Raw genomic sequence first — 19433 nt, 5'->3', positions numbered from 1 at the left:
GTTATAGCAACACAAAACGGACTAAAACAAACATATGTTTCTTCTTAAAAATGAATCATAGTATATTCTAACACTACCATTTGTTTGTTTGATTTTTATCCTAGCCATCTATCTGATGACTGCACAGATAGATGGATCAGAATATACATGAGGATACTTCAAAAGTTCATGGAAAAATAGATTTAAAAGATAATATGAATCTTTCCATGAACTTTTTGACGTACCCCTGTGCAATATTAAACATCTAACTCCTGGGCTTCTCTGAAACCACAGTCTGGTTCCTTACTTGGGCCCCTGCTCACTCTCTCCTTTTTCTGCTTGCAGAAATCTTGCTCATCCTTGAACGTAAACTCAAACCCCACCTCCTATATGAATCCACGTAGTGTAAGAACCACTAGTTTTGGACACAGATTGACTTGGATTCTTATCCTAGCTCTTTTTCCGGGGATGTCACTTAATCTTTCTGAGACTCAGATTTTTCATCTGTTAAATAAAGACAAAAATGCCTATTTTGCAGGATGGTTTTGAGGATTAGGGAATGGAAATATAGTAGATGCTGAATACAAAAGCAATTCTGATTATTTCCGTGGTCACTGTTACCGCCCCACCGCACTTGATTGGAGCTCCTGATTCTACACTGGCTACATTTACTTTATGTGACAGCAGGTGGTGGACAAGACTGTCTTGACCACTAGACTGTCAGCTCGCTGTGGGCAGGGCTCATGATTCACCCCAGGATCTCCCAGCCCTGGCACAGAGCCGGCACTGCGCCGCTCAATGTCTGCAGATTAAGCGGAGAAAGAGACAGGGATAAACGTAGCAAATAATACACAGACAGACGGAGAGAGGACAGACGCACGAAGAAACTCACTGGATGACAGGTTTTCCCCGGAGTCTCTGCCGAGGGGCAGAAAGGACGGAGTCCCGGTCTGGGGGCGGGGCCTAAACCGGGGGCGGGGCTGGACGCGGACCCCGCCCCGGTCCGTCGGCGAACGCGCTCCGCCGTCTCAGTCCGAGCGCAGCGAGGTCCCGGCACTGCAACTAGGCTCCTCGGCGGTCCAGCGGGCCGGGGTGCGGCGCCGTCATGCGCCCGTTGTTCGGGCTCCTCCTAGTCTTCGCCGGCTGCACCGTCGCCCTATACTTGCTGTCGACGCGACTGGCCCGCGGGCCGAGACTGGGCTCCGCCGAGGAGGCCGGAGGCAGGTGTGTGGCGAGGGTGATGGGGATCGATGTTCGGGTCAGAGGGAGGGAGCCAGGTCCGACGGTGGGGGCTGAGAATCCGGTTGTGGGTTCCCGGATCGGAGGCATCGGGGGTCGGGCTTTGAGGTTCAGTTCCGGAACTGGAGATCAGGGTCTAGTATCCCGGCCCGCGTCTACACGGTCTCGGACAGGCTGGATGGATGGGATCCCGGGCCTGGCCTTAGCTGGGACTTGGGCACTGCGGCTTACTCGGGATGTGCTGTCGCCGCGCGCCGCGGGGCCTTTGGGATCGTGATTTGAAGAGGAAAACTCGGCGCCTTATTTTTGGCAACCTCTGTTCGCGCGGTGGCATCACCTTGCCAGTGCCAGCCCTGAGCCCTATTCTGGCCATCCCCCAGACCCCTTCACGTCTGCTCTCAACCCCCCCGTCCTCCTTCTCACGTCACCTCACCCCACTTCCGTCAGGCCTGCCCTTGAGACTTTAAGACATTAAATCTTCAGAGGAAATGTTGTACGGACAACTTTAAATGATTGGGTCCGCCCCCCTTAATGGCTCTCTCTCCTTTCGTCTTCTAATGAAGGAGTGGGCGAGGCCAGAGGCCGTACCTACTGGCGGTTTTTGTGAGTACTGCATACTATGTACAAATTGCGTGCAAATGTGCCTTGCACAGCACTGCGTTGTCAAGGAGTTTGCTGGTATTTGAATATTAGGTCAACTTTTTAGTTACCATATTCTTTCGCTCTAGCTGAGAAGGCTGTGCTGTGGATGTGAGACATACTAAGAGAAGCACTCTCACGAGAACTAGGAGGGTTTGCTTATAATTGCTCATTGACGGTTTCAAGGACTGTTCAGATGACACAGGCAAAGTAGCCTTTGCACGGTAAACCTTGGACAGGATTCAGAGTGCACGGAGGACCAGATTAAGAGCAGGATGAAAAACGAGGCTCTTTGAAAGAGTTGGTTTCAAGCCTGACATATTATCAGGAAAGTTAAGTTTATGGTGTTGGAATAGATACGCTTTTCCAGAGAATCTTTAAGTGGCTTGTTAATGAATGATAAAACAGTCGTTCTACCTAGTACCTCAGGAGCAGAGTGAAGTCTGAATTGTTCTTGGCTTGTGGCGGAGGAGGTGTACTTGAAAGAAAGGCGATTTAGTACGTTTAGTACTTGCCTGGAAATGAATCCATTTGCCTCTTAAAAATAGCTCATACGATCTGAGAGCTGAAGGGGAACTTAGTGATTATCCAACGCAAACCCCTCGTTTTTTATGTAAAGAAACTAAGGTTCAAGTGCTAGCCCAAAGTCACACAACTGGAAATTAGCAGAGTTGGGTCTCAGGTCTCTTGCTTCCAAACCAAGACTCTTCTGTCTGCCTCTGCTGTGTTGTATTGTGTCACCTGTCATCTTGGTCTCACGTTCTGTGTGTGTTTCCAGCAGACCAGATGTTGGGCATATTTATAAACCTACTTTGGAAAGAATACGTATCGAGTTACTTTCTTAGGCACTAGGCTGATCTGTACTCATGTTTTCCGTCTGCTTTTCGAAATCCTCAGGTCACTGTGGTTCCCGTCAGACCTGGCAGAGCTGCGGGAGCTCTCTGAGGTCCTTCAAGAGTACCGGAAGGAGCACCAATCCTACGTGTTACTGCTCTTCTGCAGCGCCTACCTCTACAAACAGGGCTTTGCCATCCCTGGCTCCAGCTTCCTGGTCAGTGTTCTGCCCTCCTTCCAAGCCTGTTTTCTTATCTGTAAAATGTGGATACTCCTCCCTAATCCCCTAGGATTGTCGTGTGGGAGGATTAAGTGAAACAGTAGATGTAGTGGGGCTGACATACGTGGCCCTCAGCACTTACTGAGTGATTGAGTGACAGAGCAGGAAACCCCTGAAGCTTCCTTTTGTCCTGCTTCTCTCTCCTACCCCAGCATCTTTCCTCTACTCCAGGCTTAGGCTGGTTTCTTTCTTAGAACTGGAAGAAAAACATGTCCAAGAGAGGCAGGAGAGGTATGTAGTGCTCGAGGTCAGGGGCTGACTCCTTGGGACTGCCCCTGTATCTGTCTTCCCTCTTGAGCTGATCCCTGTTCAGGGTAGAGAGCCAGCTGCTACTCAGTGGAAGGTTCCACATCCAGATTTGGGGTGATTCTTGGTTCTGCCTGGTGTAATTGTGGGCAAGATACTTAATTTCTCACCTGTAGGGTAGGGTAAGGATAGCATATGTCACAGGGGTGTAGTGAGGATTACAAGACTTATAGTTCAGCAGATATCCACTTTCTCACTTTCAAGGCCCCCTTTTACTTTCTTTCCTGGATCACATGTTTTAGCAGGATGATGTCTACCAGCCAAACTGCATTTAGGAAGTACTGGTTCATTTTTCCATTTTTGTTAAACTAAGTGTTAGCTAGCAGTCTGGTCAACATGGAACCCCCCGTTTTAGCATAATACGTAGATGTAATTGCAGCAAAAAGCAAAGAAACAAGACATCTTACACAACATGTGGGCTTACTGAGGGAAAATTCATGGTTTGTGTTCATCCTTTGAAATAGTAAAAATAACTTGTGAGTTTCGTTTTTACCTTCTTGGAGCCCCAGTGACCGCAGGACCTACCGCATCCCATGCAGCAGTCTGTGTGCTGTATACATGTTATCCCATTTAAGTCTCTCCTTCCCTCTAAGGCTTTAATCCTTATCACTTACAAGTAAAGAGACTGAGGCCAGGCTTGTAGTTCCCAGCCTTTTCATCACTTTTTAAAAAGGGGATTTAGGTTTTGGCCTGGAAAACCACTGAAGGAGGAGGGAACCTATGACCGTCAGTCTCCAGGACGAGGTGACTGGTAGCTGCCATATGTTCTCCTGGCTGAGGGTTTGTTTTCTTTTCAGAATGTTTTAGCAGGTGCTTTGTTTGGGCCATGGCTGGGGCTTCTGCTGTGCTGTGTGTTGACTTCAGTGGGCGCCACATGCTGCTACCTGCTCTCTAGTATTTTTGGCAAACAGCTGGTTGTCTCCTACTTTCCTGATAAAGTGGCCCTAATGCAGAGGAAGGTAAGGGGAGGGCCCGCAGAGAGTCACCTCATGGTTCTGAGGGGAGCGAGGAGCAGGGATTCCCCACAGGGCTCCCCCACCCTGTCTTGGGAGGTCCCAGGGTTCTTTTGATGTCTTCAAGGGGCACAGATCTGGGATCAAATCGCAGCTCCATTTTTACCAGCTCTGTGACTTTGAGCGAGTTCATGACCTCTGATAATCAGGTACTTCAGTTTTTAAAATGAGGAAAACAGTCTGTATCTTGGAGGGTGGTTGGAAGAGTTGGGAACAGAATATGTAAAGTGTCTAGAATAGTGTCTGGCACCAGCAGGTTTTCGATACCTGGAGACCCTTTCTGCTTCTTAATGGTCTTGTCCTCTTTGGCTACAGGTGGAGGAGAACAGAAACAGCTTGTTTTTTTTCTTACTGTTTTTGAGACTTTTCCCCATGACACCAAACTGGTTCTTGAACCTCTCAGCCCCGATTCTGAACATCCCCATTGTGCAGTTCTTCTTCTCAGTTCTTATCGGTAAGATGCTGGTGGGGTACATGTGAGTCTTCAGTGCTGTCATGTTGGGGAACTGCCCTGGGTTACCAGCCACATTGGCATGTGCCTGCCTCTGTGGACACAGGCTCTTAAAGAGCAGCTTCAGACCTTATGACCTAGAGTAATTGTTCCTGATTTCACATCTACTTGGGCTTGAACATGAAAACCCATAAAAATACTTTTGGAATAAGTAGGGATTGTTCATTCTATAACTGTTACATAGTGGATGTCGTGTGCCAAGCACTGTGCTAGGCACTGGGATTAGAAGAGCTAATTTGGGGCCGAGCCCGTGGCGCACTTGGTAGAGTGCTGCGCTGGGAGCGCGGCGACGCTCCCGCCGCGGGTTCGGATCCTATATAGGACTGACCGGTGCACTCACTGGCTGAGTGCCGGTCACGAAAAAGAAAAAAAAGAAGAGCTAATTTGTGTGAAGCACCCGACTTGGTAAGCGCTCAGTAAATGCTAGCAGGAAGCGCAGGGTTGGAGGGAGGGTATGTGGCCATGAGTTTTGGGTGAGGGCAGAAGAAAGGAGAAGAGCAAGGGACTTCCTGTCTAGCTTTGGCCCCTGCTTTGATGAAGCTGTGCCTTAGGAAGAGCTGGCATCGATAAGACTCCTTCTTAACTTGTGACAATTGCACGACCTTCAGCAGGGAGCTTACCCTCAATGGACTGTCTGGCCAGATGAGAGGCTGGGACTAGAGCAGTGTTTCTCAGAGTTGGGCCTTGGACAGAATGGTAAATGCTAACATCCTGTAAAATCAGTGACTATTTACTTTCTCCATGCTGGAAGTAAACCACCCTCTTTAAGCCTAAGTTAAAAATCACCTTCTCTTAAACATTCCTTAGAGCATGGAGGGGAAGATATTCAGGGCTTTTAGGTAAAACATAACAAATCTGTGGTTGAGCAGCTGCTATTAATAGGAACTGCCAGAGCAAAACTGAGATCTGTATTAGTCTGGTTCTGTTGCTTATAACAAAATACACAGAACTGGGTGATTTGTAAAGAAAACGAAATTTATTGCTTACAGTTTCTGAGGCTGGGAAGTCCAAAGTCCAGGGAACACAGCTGGTGAAGGCCTTGGTGGTGACAACAGTGACAGCAGGGCATCACATTGCAAAAATGGTGGAAGCAGAGAGAGCAGAGACAGACAGACACACTCTTCATGCTCCCCCTTTGAAGCCCTCCAAACCATGCCCATGTCCACTATTTTTAATCCATTCCCTACGGCATGGTCCTATAATTTAATCACCTCTTCAAGGGCCCACCTTCAATTACCATAATAGGATTTCCCACACTCTTAACAGCCACAGTAAGGGCCAAGTTTCTAATATATGAAACTTGGGGGACACAATTCAAGCTTCAGTGTGTTTTGGGGGACTCCAAAACTCACTGCATTCAATCCACTACAAGATCTTAAATCAGAGTGAAATCTACCACAGCCAATTCTGGTCATATCAGCTTTCAGACAAAGTGCCTCAGCACCTCGGCTAATAGGGGTTAATAGCTTGTAATTACACAGGTGGCATGAGGCTGGAGAAGGCTCTGGAGACCAGGGTTCCTGTCCCTAGTCCACAAGCCATGTGACCTTGAGTGGACTAGGGTCTTCATCTCCTATATATTTCCTCTACTATGGAAGAATGGATTATCAGAAGGTCCCAAACCAATCAGAATCTTGGGGGTGGAGATGGGGACAGTCTTTTAAAATACAGGTTCCTGGGTTCTTGCCCAGAACCAAATAACCAGAATCTCTGGGGTGGAGCCCGGGAATGTGTTTTCAACTTCACCAGGCGATTGTCATACAACCAGCCTGTCCAGCCACCTTTTGGGATCCAGTGTAGTACTTCTTTTAAGAAACTGTTTTTTAAAAATCTTATGCGTACTGTAAATCTCATAACCATGGTGCTTCTTTCACTTTTTTTTGGCTGTTGGACACTCAGCACCAAATTTTGGACCCACCTTTAGCAAATGGGTGAACATTATACGTTTTTGTACCAGTAATCCCCAAGTTACTTTCTTCCTCTGCATTCATTTTGTCTTTCCTAATTTAAATTTTTTTATCTCATTGTAGTGTATATATATTTGTGTAAACCATTTCAAGATCATTTGTTGAACAAGTCAGGTGTGCATGGGAAGTAAGGAAAGGAGGAAAGAGTGGGAAAGGAGGAAAGAAGGGAAAGAGGTGATATGTTTAAGGGTCAGGAGTCAGAAAGAAAAACCTGGAGTCGCTGTTCTGAATTCCTGGTGACATTTCTGAAATGTTATTTTCTTAATTTTCCTGCCCCCGGTAACAGGCTCTTTTCTCTTTTGTTCTTCCAGGTTTGATCCCATACAATTTCATCTGTGTGCAGACAGGCTCCATCCTGTCAACCCTCACCTCTCTGGATGCTCTTTTCTCCTGGGAAACTGTCTTTAAGCTATTGGCCATTGCTCTGGTGGCCTTAGTTCCTGGAACCCTCATTAAAATATTTAGCCAGAGACACCTGCAACTGGACAAAACAAGCAGTGCCAATCATATAAATAGTAGGAAAGTCACGTGATCTGAATTTTCTGTTTGTCCCTGAAATGAGTGTGGTCCTCTAAATCCCTGCATTGTTTTAAAATTACCCTCAAGAGGTGATTTGGACACTCTATTCATCTGTGTGTGCAATGTTTTGTCATAAAGGACACTCTGTGCTCTAGAAGATGAATCATATCAGGTTTTCAAACCAGCCCTGGTTTAGCAGGACTCTCTGCAAAATGGATGGCCTCCTAGAAAGTCCTGTTTATATTTTATTGAATAACAAGGAACTCTGGATAGTCTGTTGTATTTACCTCTTGCCAGCCCCTGAGCTGCCTTGGGAGAAGGTGCTGATTGTCCTTGTCCAGAGTGCCTCTTGCAAAGTGACAGGCTATTGTGACAGGTGTTCTCCTGTTAAGTCCCTGTGGATGTTATTAGTATTAATGTTATGACATGTGAACTCACACCACCGACATCACTCTTCACCTTGTTAGTCTCTTAAAGAGTGTTCCTTCCAGACCTTTTTGCTGATGATCTACCTCTTCCATAAGTCAAGGGAAACAAGCTGACAACTGCTTAGGACTTCCATTGTGCTCATATGCACAGTAATTTCTGTGATGCTCTTGTGTTCAGACTCTGATGTTACCATGTATGTCAAATCTCCTTATGGTTGCACGTCCTGACAATTAAGCTGATCTCAAACAGACTATTAAATATGAATGGTACAAACTGTATGGTATGGATACATTCTGGAATTTCTCAGGAAATTGGACAGGGCAGGACCCTTGATTCACCTGAATCAAATGACCATCTATACGTTTTATAACCTGTCCTTTCTGCATGGGAATCCTTTCTATATCCTGCTAGGAGAGTGGATTCAGTACACTAGGCTGTCATCCAGTGTACCCTCTGAATGTTTTTCATTTTGTCATTTGCCGAGAATAACTGAGAAATAATTGTATGTTCTCTTTTAATTCAAAGAGGAAAACCTGGTCTGATTACTTTGTTGTTTTGTATCTTAATCATCTAAAGCTGTCATTGCTTCCCACAGCTGTAGTATTGAATTGGCTTGTTTTGTCCAATTGAGTTATTGCTGCCAAGGTCAGATGGACCTTGGCACCTAAAGTGACCAACTCTGTGATCCCATATTCTACAAGAGTAACTCATTACTTCCCAGAACTGTTGCTCTTGGGCATCATCTGCTAGGTTTTTTATTTGGCTTGGCCAAAAATCTTGCCAAGGCTTTAATCTAGGTCTCTTGCTCTAAATGAATTCTTGGAAATACTTATGTTCCATACGAAGGATGATTTCCAAGTGGTATTTTTTGGACATAGTATGATCCTTTCACACCAAGGATTTCATTTTTTAAAGTGTGTTTCTTTAAAAGAAGCCTTGATAATGAATGGGGGTAAAGAGGCGGCAGACTAGATTTTGAAGTCAGAGGCTCTTAGTGTTCTGGAATATGGGGAGGAAAAGAGAAACAAGGAAGGTTTCCACACTACTGTATTGCAAATGTGAGTGAGCCCCTTTTCAGGATCCTTGTATTTGTGCCCCTCCTCCCCCGTGATTTTACAACAAGGTGCCTTATCAGTTGTGTGTTTATGGGTAAAGCAGTTTCCCAAATAAATGGATATAAATGTTCTGTGTGGTGCTTGTTTGTACATGTTGCTAACTTTCAACTGCCCTTGCCAATGGGAATCAGGATTGGCTGAAAATTAGACAATCCAAAATGGTGTTTTAGCTTTCCACTCTCAGTGGGCTTCTTACCAAAATCATCTCAGATTCTCATTTTCCTCTCTTTCCTCTCTATGCTCACTTTATACTGGGGTCACTAATAACAGAAACAGCTACTGGTGGGCAGCAGGAGAGCATATGGGAGAAGCAGAGTGCCCGCCTAGCTTCTCCGGGATACACAAGAAGAGACTACCAAAAGAAAGTGATGGTCATCTCTTTGCTTTTGTAGTTGTCTGAAATGCATGAGTCACAGAAACCTGCTTTCCCCATCACCCATTTCTCCTGGCTGAAGGAAACCCAGCCATGTAGTCTTCCTTTCCCTAAAGTTCTGACAAATGCTGAGACTTGTTAAAGCAGCTCTCAGGACACAAACAGTACCTTTAGGAAAAGACAGGACCAGAAAACAGTGAAGTACACTTTTTGTTTAATTCCATGCATTTGTTTGCTTTGATAGTCTTTCTTGTTCCCATCACTGTTAATACAAAGAGGGAGCCAGCACCGGAAAACACGGGGAGCAGGGGAACCAACAGTGTGGGAGACCATGGGGGAAACGCAGGAGGGAGTTCACTATGGGATTTAACCACAAAAAAATCCATTTGCTCCGAATTGATAAGGACTCAAATTATTGTAATAAAGAAAGAGGGTCTTCCCACTTCCAGAGTCTGGAAAGTGGTCACTCTAGATGTGGAGAGCCACTGGGGTGACAGGGTCAATATGGGACATCCTAATAGCTTGCACATTCTGGCCGGAGTTCCCTCTGGCCCACAACAGCTGGAGGACCCTGTCCACCTGGTCACTGGACAGCAAGCAGATGGGGCAGGAGCCGGTGATCCCCTGAGCGCTGTGAAGTGTTTCTGGAGAACAGGCTTAAGATTTTGCTGGAAGCTTCCTCACAGTGCTTCCTTGCCACCTGCTTCGGGTTTGGCAATGTATGAAACCCTGCCATCATGCCCTGGCCACATGGCAGTTAACAAAAGCCTTAACCCAACTCCTTTGAGGTAACCGTGTTTCTCGGAGCAGTGATTTCAGAGCTCTCCCTCTTTTGCCACCCATTCCTGAGAAATGCTCCAAGTTCCGCAAGGTCCCTCCATTTAACAGCCTAGTTCATTACAATTTGAACAGGTGTTTGCAGTACCAGTTGTAACATGCAAACAAGCAGACTCATGATTCTAACATGCCAGTCTGTGAAGTTGGTGACACTGGTGGTATGAGGATACCAGGGCATTTGTCCTATGGAATCAGCAAAGAAGAAAAATCTTGCTGCCTGGAAAGGCACTAAATTCATACTGACAGTACAAGTCAAAGTCTTGAAAAGAATGTCACATTGTTTTGGTACATTTTTCTCACAGAGTCTAAGGAGGAAACAAGTAACTGGGACTTATGTTAATTTTCTGTTTATAGAAGGTGAGGGAGGAACATGCTCATTGAACACAATTAAATGATGTGAATGAAGAGACTTTTTGGAATTTGATCTATCAATGATTAGTGGTTATTCAATTGGAATTGTAGTCCAAAAGGGCTGTGGATAGAGGCAAAAGGCCTTTTCCCTGTCACTGGTACTGCACCTGACAGCCTTAGGAGGGATCCATAAGGAGAACACTGGTGCGATCCTGTCATTCTCCTGTCAGGGCTAACTCAAGATTCAAAACCACTTTAAGTAAATTATGAGTTTAGGGCTGGGATGACAAACGGATTTCCCTGTGCACACCAGTTCCAATCAAGTGGTAGTCGTTGCTCCAAGTGCTGTGTTGTGAGAGGTTCTGAGGCTACCTAGGCTCAGTAGGAAAGAGTATGATGCTCAATAAATAATGCTGGTCTTGGGTGTCTAGGATGGCAGTGGTAGATGGTGGTATGTGGTGGTATTTTGATTTCTGGCTCAGTGGAAAACAAAAAACACAGCACACTGTACTATGAACCAGGGCAGGAATTCCTTGGATTCCCAATATTATGTCCTCTTCTGGAGAATTCAGTTGCAGGAAGTGCAAGTAGGAATGTTTTAAGAAAAGGAAAAAAAAAACAGACATAAGGGCATGGGGGGAAAAAAGAGTAAATCATCTGATCCATAAGGATGAATTCACACTGGAAGGACGTCAGTGTTCCACAGTGGTGGAGGGCATTTAAACTAGCCTGGGTTGGTACCAGGAAAATCTAAAACCATCACATCTATTACTTATGGTAGGATAGGGGAATAATTTAGCACAACGAGGCCCTGAAATAGATGTCCAGTACTTACTAAATCCTGCTAAAAATGTCCTTAATTCTAGAAGGATGGATTTGTTGATGCTACAGTTTTAAAATACCTGAACTTCACTGGCCATGCTAATCATCCTACAACAGAGCCACCACCTTCACCTTCGAGTAGGAGCTCCCCACGATCTTGCAAGCAGGTCTAAACTTTAGTGGTGATAAGGTTCATTATAATTTCAAAGTGGTTAAGAGGAATTGTTATTCAGAGGACATGATTTAGAAATAGATGGAAATCAGACCCATATGCTCATCTGCAACACAAATTAAAACTCATCTTGCAGTCTGTCAAAAACAGATGCTAAATGAATGTGGGTTAAACTTTCGATCAGTGATGAAGCTTGAAATCACAGTCCTGTGAGGTTCCTTGAAGCACTGCTGGAGTTGTCAGGACTGAAGAATTAGCTCTCAAATACCCTGGGCTCTTGATTCAACACTCTTCAGATGACTATGGAGCTGTTCCCAAAGAACACATCAATTCAAGATTTTCCGGGTTATCACAAGGCAGGCAGTGAAGGGCGAGGCTGGGACAGAGAACATATTTCCCTTTTTAACCTTGACTGAGGATGCAGTTCTCTGAAATCTCTAGTCAATTCTCCTAAAAAAATGTGTTCAATGTGGACTTATTCAACTCTTGACAATACAGTGAATGACAGACGATTCAACACTATCTACTATTCTAACATAACAGTTAATCCAGATAAGATGGCACTAGCATAACAGATAATCAAGATGGGAATTCCAAAAACTGATCAAAATGATGAGGTATCAGGGGTGGGTTTCCTAGGAAGACCATTACTGAAAGGTGTAAGAGAGAAGTTGCCCTTCATGTTTCTCTGGTGCTACTACAGGTGGGCAAGAACTGAACAAACGGAAGTGTCAAGGTTTTACGTTTAACAGAAAGAGGACACAGGGCTGTAGAATCTCCATTCCAAGGAGTAATGAATCAGAGGGATTCACAATACAGTATGATCTGAAATCATAGGATGGAAAATATGGCCCTTCAAGGTAATTTTCTAGTTCTATGATCCTCTAAGTTACTAGGCCTCCCTCTTTATTTATGTTATGGGATGACATCACAATTAGGCATTTTATGTCATGTCCTATATATATATTTTCTTTCTTTTTTTAGTCTCCCTGTTACTCCCAACTAGGAGAAAAAAGGTTAGATTTGTGGGATCTGCCAGGAAAAAGACTACAAACTATGCCGCCAATTTTTGAAATGAATCCATGAGCCCCACGCAGAAACTCTCTAAGTCTGTTCTTCTCAGGGCATTAAATAATTCTCTTTTTGCTTCTAATATAGTCCCATGATTTTATTTCTTAAGAAACTTGAGAAAGTTTACAGCTTTTGAACTATTTGTCCATCTACTCCATCATCTGCCCACCCAGGAGGTTTCTCAATCAAGTCAAAATTACATTGTATTCTTTGGGCTTCAGGGCAGAACACACATCCTCAGATGACTGTTGTTGTACAGAGAAAATGAGGGAATACAACTAAGATGAATACCAGAGATCTCCCAAATGGCAGTTCCATTTTCATTCCTTCATTAAAATCATAAAAATCCATAATAATTCATGGTTAGCAATAGACACAATCACTGTGTTACACTGTAAACCATACCTTCTGATCGACAGAAAATGAGAATGATAATATTATAAAATAAAATAACAATGATAAAAATGCTATAACTTAAGATCTTTCATGTAGTCCAGCTACAGAATTTATACAAAATGGAAAATTTACCGCAAACAATACTGTTCTCTATATGTTAAATATCTTCCTTCATCCTACCTAAAGAGCTATAAATTATAGACAACAAATTTTAAATAAATGCCTCAACATAAAGTGTAAACAAATGGAGGGATCAAACAAGCAAAAGGAACTGCTCTAAGTTCCCTCCTATTTTTCCTTTTTGGCTGATGCATCAGTGAAACCCAGAGGAGGGGCAACAGTTTCATCTGCATTGGAAATGGTTTAATACCTGTATGTGCAAGTCTTTCCTATCGTCCAACATGATGCAACGTCGGAAAGTCTAGCAAGTCTAGAGAGGTTTTTTGACAGTAACTTATTATGGAGATGGAGACAGGAACTAGGTCAACATCTGTTTGTATATGAAATTCTAGATAAAATTTTCCTTAAAGCCAAGGCACCAAGAAGTACCTTAGGATGCTTTTCAGAGCCCATGACTCTGGAGACAGGAAGGACCTCATGCTTTCTGACAATGTCAAATCTTCTCAATCCTTGCTCAGCATCAGTTGTTTTTCCCACAAATTTCCAAATCCAGTTATTCAAAACTACATTGATTCATGGGAAAGTAAAATGCATTTTACAAGTAGCACTTAACAAAAATGCTATCGTGGTCAGAGAGGAGTTGCCTTTTGCAAGCTGCTCATTTTGCCTTTATTCTGACAGTAGTAGCCGTCACTAAAATTTCCAGGATAGAATGAGTTAATGAATAAAAACAAGGAGAAGGTTTAGGACTGGACATTGGACAGACACACACATATCTTAGCTGCCTTCAAAGACTGTTCTCCTGTCTGAATCATATGACGGTAGCAGACAAGTAACCTGGTTCCAGAGAGGGGTGACTCCTTCTCAACAGAGCTGAACTGAGCCACCCTGAGAATGGACTTTTACAAATTCCACACTCACTTTTCTAACACTGTTGTAGACGTCTGTCTTCTCTTATTCTTATTCTCCTCCTCAGCACCTCCTCTCCCACCCTTTTTTTCCTAAAGGAAGTGGTCAACAGGTTGAAAGGAAATAAGCTAGAAGAAAATGGCACTTGAGTCTGAAAGATCAACGCCCTGGTTAACGTAACATATTGGTCAAAGTAATGACAATGACAGCATTAAAAAGAGAAGTCTTTGCGAAGGACAAGGTTTGATACTATATGTAAGCCTCCCTACCAAATGCTGCTTAAAATTTAAAAAATGAAATCAGCTTCCACATATATAGTTTTTCTGTTTGTTTTTCCTCCTAGAGGAAGCACATGCCCTCAAAGACCTTGGGTACAAGTGTCTGGTCACCAAAATTCTCTGGGTCATTTCCATCACCCACCTGGACAAGCTGGTTAAGCATAATGTGGTCTGGAATTGCTTTTCTTTTCTGTTCTTTATGTTCTAAAATGCTCAGTGTGTTGTCTGGCTCTTCTTCAGTAGCTTATGGCCAAAAACCTGGTCCCTTGTTCAAGCAGCAGTAATACCTCCCGACCCCACAAATTCCCAAGGATGTTGCTCCTACATTCCACTTCTTTCTTTCTTTTCTTTCCTTTCTCTCTCTCTCTCTCTCTCTTTTTTTGCAAGAAATTACTGTCTTTCTCTATATCATATATAGTTCACTCTTTACAGTACAAAGTGTTAAAATGTCAAACAAAAATAAATATCAATGTTACAGTAGCTAGAATATTCAATAAAATAGATCCCTGCCATTCTTGATTGAAATGTTCAGTGAGACTTAAATTCATTTGGATATTATTTTCCAGAGATTTGCGAAGTCTCATGTTCCTGTTATTGCAGCTCATTTCTAGGGGTAGGAAAGATGGGGCAGCTCTCTTCCCAGAAAAAAAAGCAGGGAGAGAGTGGAAAGAGTCTGGGTGTGGGGTATATTTGAAATGCCAGTATAGTTATGAGATCTTCAGGATGGGTACTCCTTCATTACCAAGTAGCAGAGCTGTACTGTTTATTGGTCCTAACTGTGGCATCAGAACACTCCCCATCTGAAGAGTCACAGTCCGATTCTTCAAACTGCATAGGGTTCTGCGAAGTCAAGACAAAATAAAACCTTAGTTCATTTCTATAATAACTCAGTAAACATATATTGAACACCTACCACACGACAGGCACTGTGCTGGGTAAGGGGGCTGCAGAGACAAATGAAAGCAGGTCCTGTTCTTGTGGGGCTATTGAAGAAAGAAGACATGTAATGCTGCTGCTGCTGCTGCTGCTGCTGACAATTAAAACAGTACCACCACACCCCCACCACTATAGCTGTGCTTACTGTATTACAGGCACTGTCCCAGGCTTTACATCTATTAATCCATTTATTCCTCACAATAACCCTGCGAGATAGCTGTTATTATCATCTTCATTTTACAAATGAGGAAACTGACCTACAGAGAGGTTAAGGTCACACAGTAGGTAAGTGGAAAGGCTGGGATTTGTATCCAGGCAGTCTGATTCCAGGGTATACACTTATAACCACTATGTATCCTGCCTCTCCAAAGGCAGCACTACATATGAAATAAAGTATTACATGTGCTATGATAGCAACATCCAGGGGAGAATGGGACACAGAGGAGGGGGGCTCAGACCCTTAACCAGGCTGGGAGATGGGGTCAGGAGGTGAGATTTGAGTTAAATCTTGAAATGAAGGGTTCCTTAGCAGTTCAATGTTTGTACCTCATTTGGGAGAAACTGCCCTCATTTCTGGGAGCTCTGTCGGTCTCTGTATTCCTACTTACTTCACGGAGGCAGCTGTCATATCTGATAGACTAAGTGAAAATTATAAAGACCCTAGGGACTTGAACATATGAAGGTACTTCAGAAGGTTCATGGAAGGATTCCTATTATCTTTTAATTACCTTCTTTCCACGAATTTTTTGAAGTACGCTCATATTTGCACCCAAAAGAGCTAGGAAGGGACCAGTGATGAGAGGAGAAGGAGAAGCCCCACCTCGTAGCCACGTTCCTCTGCACACAGCTTGCCCAGAGACATCTGTGTCTTCACACGGCGCACGGCACACTCCTTGTCAGAGAGCCCATCTGAGTGGGAGGATATTTCAATGGGGACCTCCGGCGTCTGGGACAGCAGGTCGTCTAGCTTCTCCGCCAGGTGGTCTTCAAGTTTATCAGCTGACTCCTCAGCACTATTTGAGTGGTCACTGGTGTTTCCCTCCTCACCATCAGACACAGAGAAATTCTCGGAGCTAAAGGTTGAATACGACTGGCAGCTGCTGATACAGCGATGGGGCCTGGAACCACGAAGAACCAGAGGGACTTAATCACAACTACTTTCCTTTCCTTCTTTGTCAGTTATAGTCTTGGTGAGAGATAATAGTTTTTTTCCTGCTCCTGAGAAAGACTAAAAATCAAGATAGGTAGAAACTAATGTTAATGCAACAGAGAGAGGCCATGGACTGTATTGTGTACCCCCAAAATCTGTGTTGAGGCCATAATGCCCAATGGGATTACATTTAGAGACAGGGCTTTTAGGAGGTAATTAAAGTTAAATAAAGTCATAAAGGTGAGGTCCTAATCTGATAGGATTGATGGCCTTATAAGATCAGGAAAAGATCTCTCTCTCACTCTTTCCACATGAATACAATGAAGAAAGGCCATGTAAGGACTCAGAGAGAAGGTGCCCATCTGCAAGCCAGGAAGAGAGTCTTCGCCAGAAACTGAATCCACTGGCACCTTGATCTTGGACTTCCCATCCTCCAGAACTGTGAGAAATACATTTCTGTTGTTTAAGCCACCCAGTCTTTGGTATTTTGCTGAGGCAGCACGAGGTGACTAACATAAGAGGGAAATTTAAATTTCCTTTTCCATTTGATTTATATGTTTACGTGACTAAACACTACACTCCAGAGCTGATGGCTACCATTGTTTTTGAAAAAAAATCAGTTTGTGTACATGTGTAGTATGGAAATGTCCAAACTGAAATTATGTTTCTTATTCAGAGAGTCATAGATTCTCACGGGTGAAAGAGACTTTGGAGATCGTCTGCTCTACATTTGGCAGACGAGAAAACTGAAGCCATAGAAGGGAAGTGACTTCATTAAGGCTACACCATCAGAGAGGCAGAGATGAGGTTTGGTCTGGGTCTACTCACACCCTGCTCAGTGTCCTTCTCTACCCACCCCACCCGCCTTCCACCTGAGCTGCATTTCCTAGAGCCCAATGTCCATTGGGCATGGCAGCCCTGGAAGGCCAAGTGCCTTCACCAACCCCCAAACAGAAATGATCTTTGAAGGAACATTCACTCTATAGCTGTGGACACTGCCCAGCCAGTTGGCAGCTCATTAACATCTGGGTTTAGGTCTGATGAGCTGAAGTTTCTGGGAAGAGAATTTGCAAAACTTCCTCATTTCTTTCCTATTATCTACAAGTAGCTTAGTAAATAAGAATACAGTTAGCTTACTCTGGTTTAAAAAGCAAAACAAGAGTTTCAAGATGGCGGCGGCTGCGGCGGCTGGCGCGGAGTAGCTGAGGTGGAAAAGGTGGCCACTGGGCCTCAGGCAGCCGGGAAACTTGTGGACCTTCCTCTGGCCATCTCTTAAGGGAGGACTGCTGCTGCTGGCCGGTCGTGGGGGCTCAACGCCACTTTGCCCCCGGCAGGAGAGGCTGCCTCATTTACAGGCAACAGCTTTGAAGTGTGGAGCAGGAAAAGAACTGATTCTTAGCTGCAAAAGTGAGTCTTGAAACAGGGAACACGGCGCCAGGGCTGCTGTGGATGCAGCCAGGATCCCGGAGGCTGGGGCCGCACTGAAGGCGGCCAGCTGCCCTATCCAGGATTCGAGATTTCAGGCCGGCATTAAAGAAGACTCCTGGGAGCGCCCGAGCGGCGCCGCGACTGAACAGCCCGAGGCGGCAGCGCCGAGAACACGGAAGGCAACAAACCAGAGACAGAGCGAGCGCCCGACCTGGCACAGCACTGTGAGTGATCCCTGGCAAAGCTCTGTTCGGGGGGTGGTTGCCCACGCGGCTCCCCGCCTGCACCACCAGGCCACTCACCGCCCCGGGGCTGCCTCCATTTTCCCAGGTGCGGGCAGCTCCGCCCTGCTCGGCCATCACTGAGCCCATTTCCTTGGCCTGGCGCGGGGCTTTCCGGACCCTGCGGGCCGACCTCCTCTCCCACTCCCTCCACGGTTCTCTGGCAGGGCTGGGGGTGTGGGGCATCCCGACCAGTTTTGGGAGGGCTAGGAAGTACGGGCGGGCCGACTGTCACTCCACCACACCCTGGACTCCGGCCCCGGTAAACTTCCTGTTACTGGGAGGCAGATACCATCTCTGCGACCACCAGTTTGGAAAAAAGCCTAACGAATTTCTGGTTGGGAATAGTGTGGTAGGAGAGTTCCCAGGTCTGCTTGAACCTGCCGGAGAGCAGGCTGCAGGCGGGCACTAGACTCGGTTTATACCGGGGGGATACAAAGGTGAACAAGACCCGACACAGTGCTACAAAGGCACCCAGAGAGACCGGTCGTCTGTGCCTAGCAGAAACCTGGTAGACTTCCTGGGCGAGGCGGTGCTGAGCAGGGTCTTGAAGGCCCAGCTGATAGACGAGGGGTGCAGAAGACACGCCCCAACCCAGCACAGTGTGCACAGAGGGGGGAGACGTGCGGCCAGGGAGGCGGAGACTCGACAGAAACCACACACCCGGTGGGGTCGCCACTGTACGATCTAACAGCCTGGGCCAGAGCACACTGAACGGGGAGAAGTCCTGTACAGAAAGTGAAAGCTCAACAGAGATCACACACCCTGTGGTACGTGATCCACCAGCCCAGCAGAGTACAAGCTGACCAGAAAGGTGGATCCCCGGAGAAGCCCAAGACCCGAGGCAACCACACACACAAGACACTAGAGGCCAACTGAGCAGTCACGGCGGGAGCCATACCAAATTGGCAACCACAGCAACATCCTAGTTAGTCATTAGTCTTAAACCGGTGGACTGTGAAACCCCCTGCCACAATGAATAAACACCAAAAAAAAGACACCAGAAATACAAAAAATCAAGAAAGTACACCACCAAAAGTTAATAAATCTCATACTCTAGATCCTATAGAACAAGAAGCCCTTGAAATAACTGATAAGGAATTTCGAGTGATAATTCTAAGGAAACTGAATGAGATACAAGAAAACTCAGCTAGACATCATGATGAAATGAGGAAAAGTATACAGGATCTGAAAGAGGAAATATACAAGGAAATCAATGTCCTGAAAAAAAATGTAGCAGAACTTGCTGAACTGAAGAAGTTATTCAGCGAAATAAAAAACACAACGGAGAGTTTAACCAGCAGGCTTGTCGAAGTTGAAGAGAGAACCTCTGAACTTGAAGATGGGCTGTTTGAAATAACACAAGCAGACAAAAAGAAAGAAAAAAGAATCAAGGACATGGAAGAAAATCTGAGAGAGATATCAGACAACCTCAAGCGCTCAAATATCCGAGTCATGGGTATTCCAGAAGGGGAGGA

At 45.1% G+C, this 19433-nt stretch overlaps 2 protein-coding genes across 2 annotated transcripts in view; one reads left to right on the top strand and one right to left on the bottom strand.

The window, feature by feature from the left end:
• Positions 1–1025: 1025 nt before the first annotated feature.
• Positions 1026–8902, top strand: TMEM41A (transmembrane protein 41A). Its single transcript, XM_063108398.1, has 5 exons — positions 1026–1203; positions 2755–2908; positions 4075–4236; positions 4606–4744; positions 7080–8902. The coding sequence occupies exons 1-5, from the start codon at positions 1085–1087 to the stop codon at positions 7298–7300; spliced, it is 795 nt and encodes a 264-aa protein (XP_062964468.1). The 5' UTR covers positions 1026–1084; the 3' UTR covers positions 7301–8902.
• Positions 8903–14898: 5996 nt separating this feature from the next.
• The window catches only part of MAP3K13 (mitogen-activated protein kinase kinase kinase 13), a 47581-nt gene continuing 43046 nt past the window's right edge, over positions 14899–19433 (bottom strand). Inside the window, exons 12-13 of the mRNA XM_063115468.1 lie at positions 15917–16214; positions 14899–15000 (exon numbers count right to left, since the gene is read on the bottom strand). Of these exons, the coding sequence (XP_062971538.1) occupies positions 14899–15000; positions 15917–16214 (400 nt within the window). The remainder of the gene's footprint in view (positions 15001–15916; positions 16215–19433) is intronic.

This window comes from Cynocephalus volans, chromosome 1, assembly GCF_027409185.1.
Source record: "Cynocephalus volans isolate mCynVol1 chromosome 1, mCynVol1.pri, whole genome shotgun sequence".
Taxonomy (NCBI): Eukaryota; Metazoa; Chordata; class Mammalia; order Dermoptera; family Cynocephalidae; genus Cynocephalus; species Cynocephalus volans.
The sequence above is the reverse complement of the archived record's forward strand: the minus strand, read 5'-3'. Positions and strand labels throughout refer to the sequence as shown.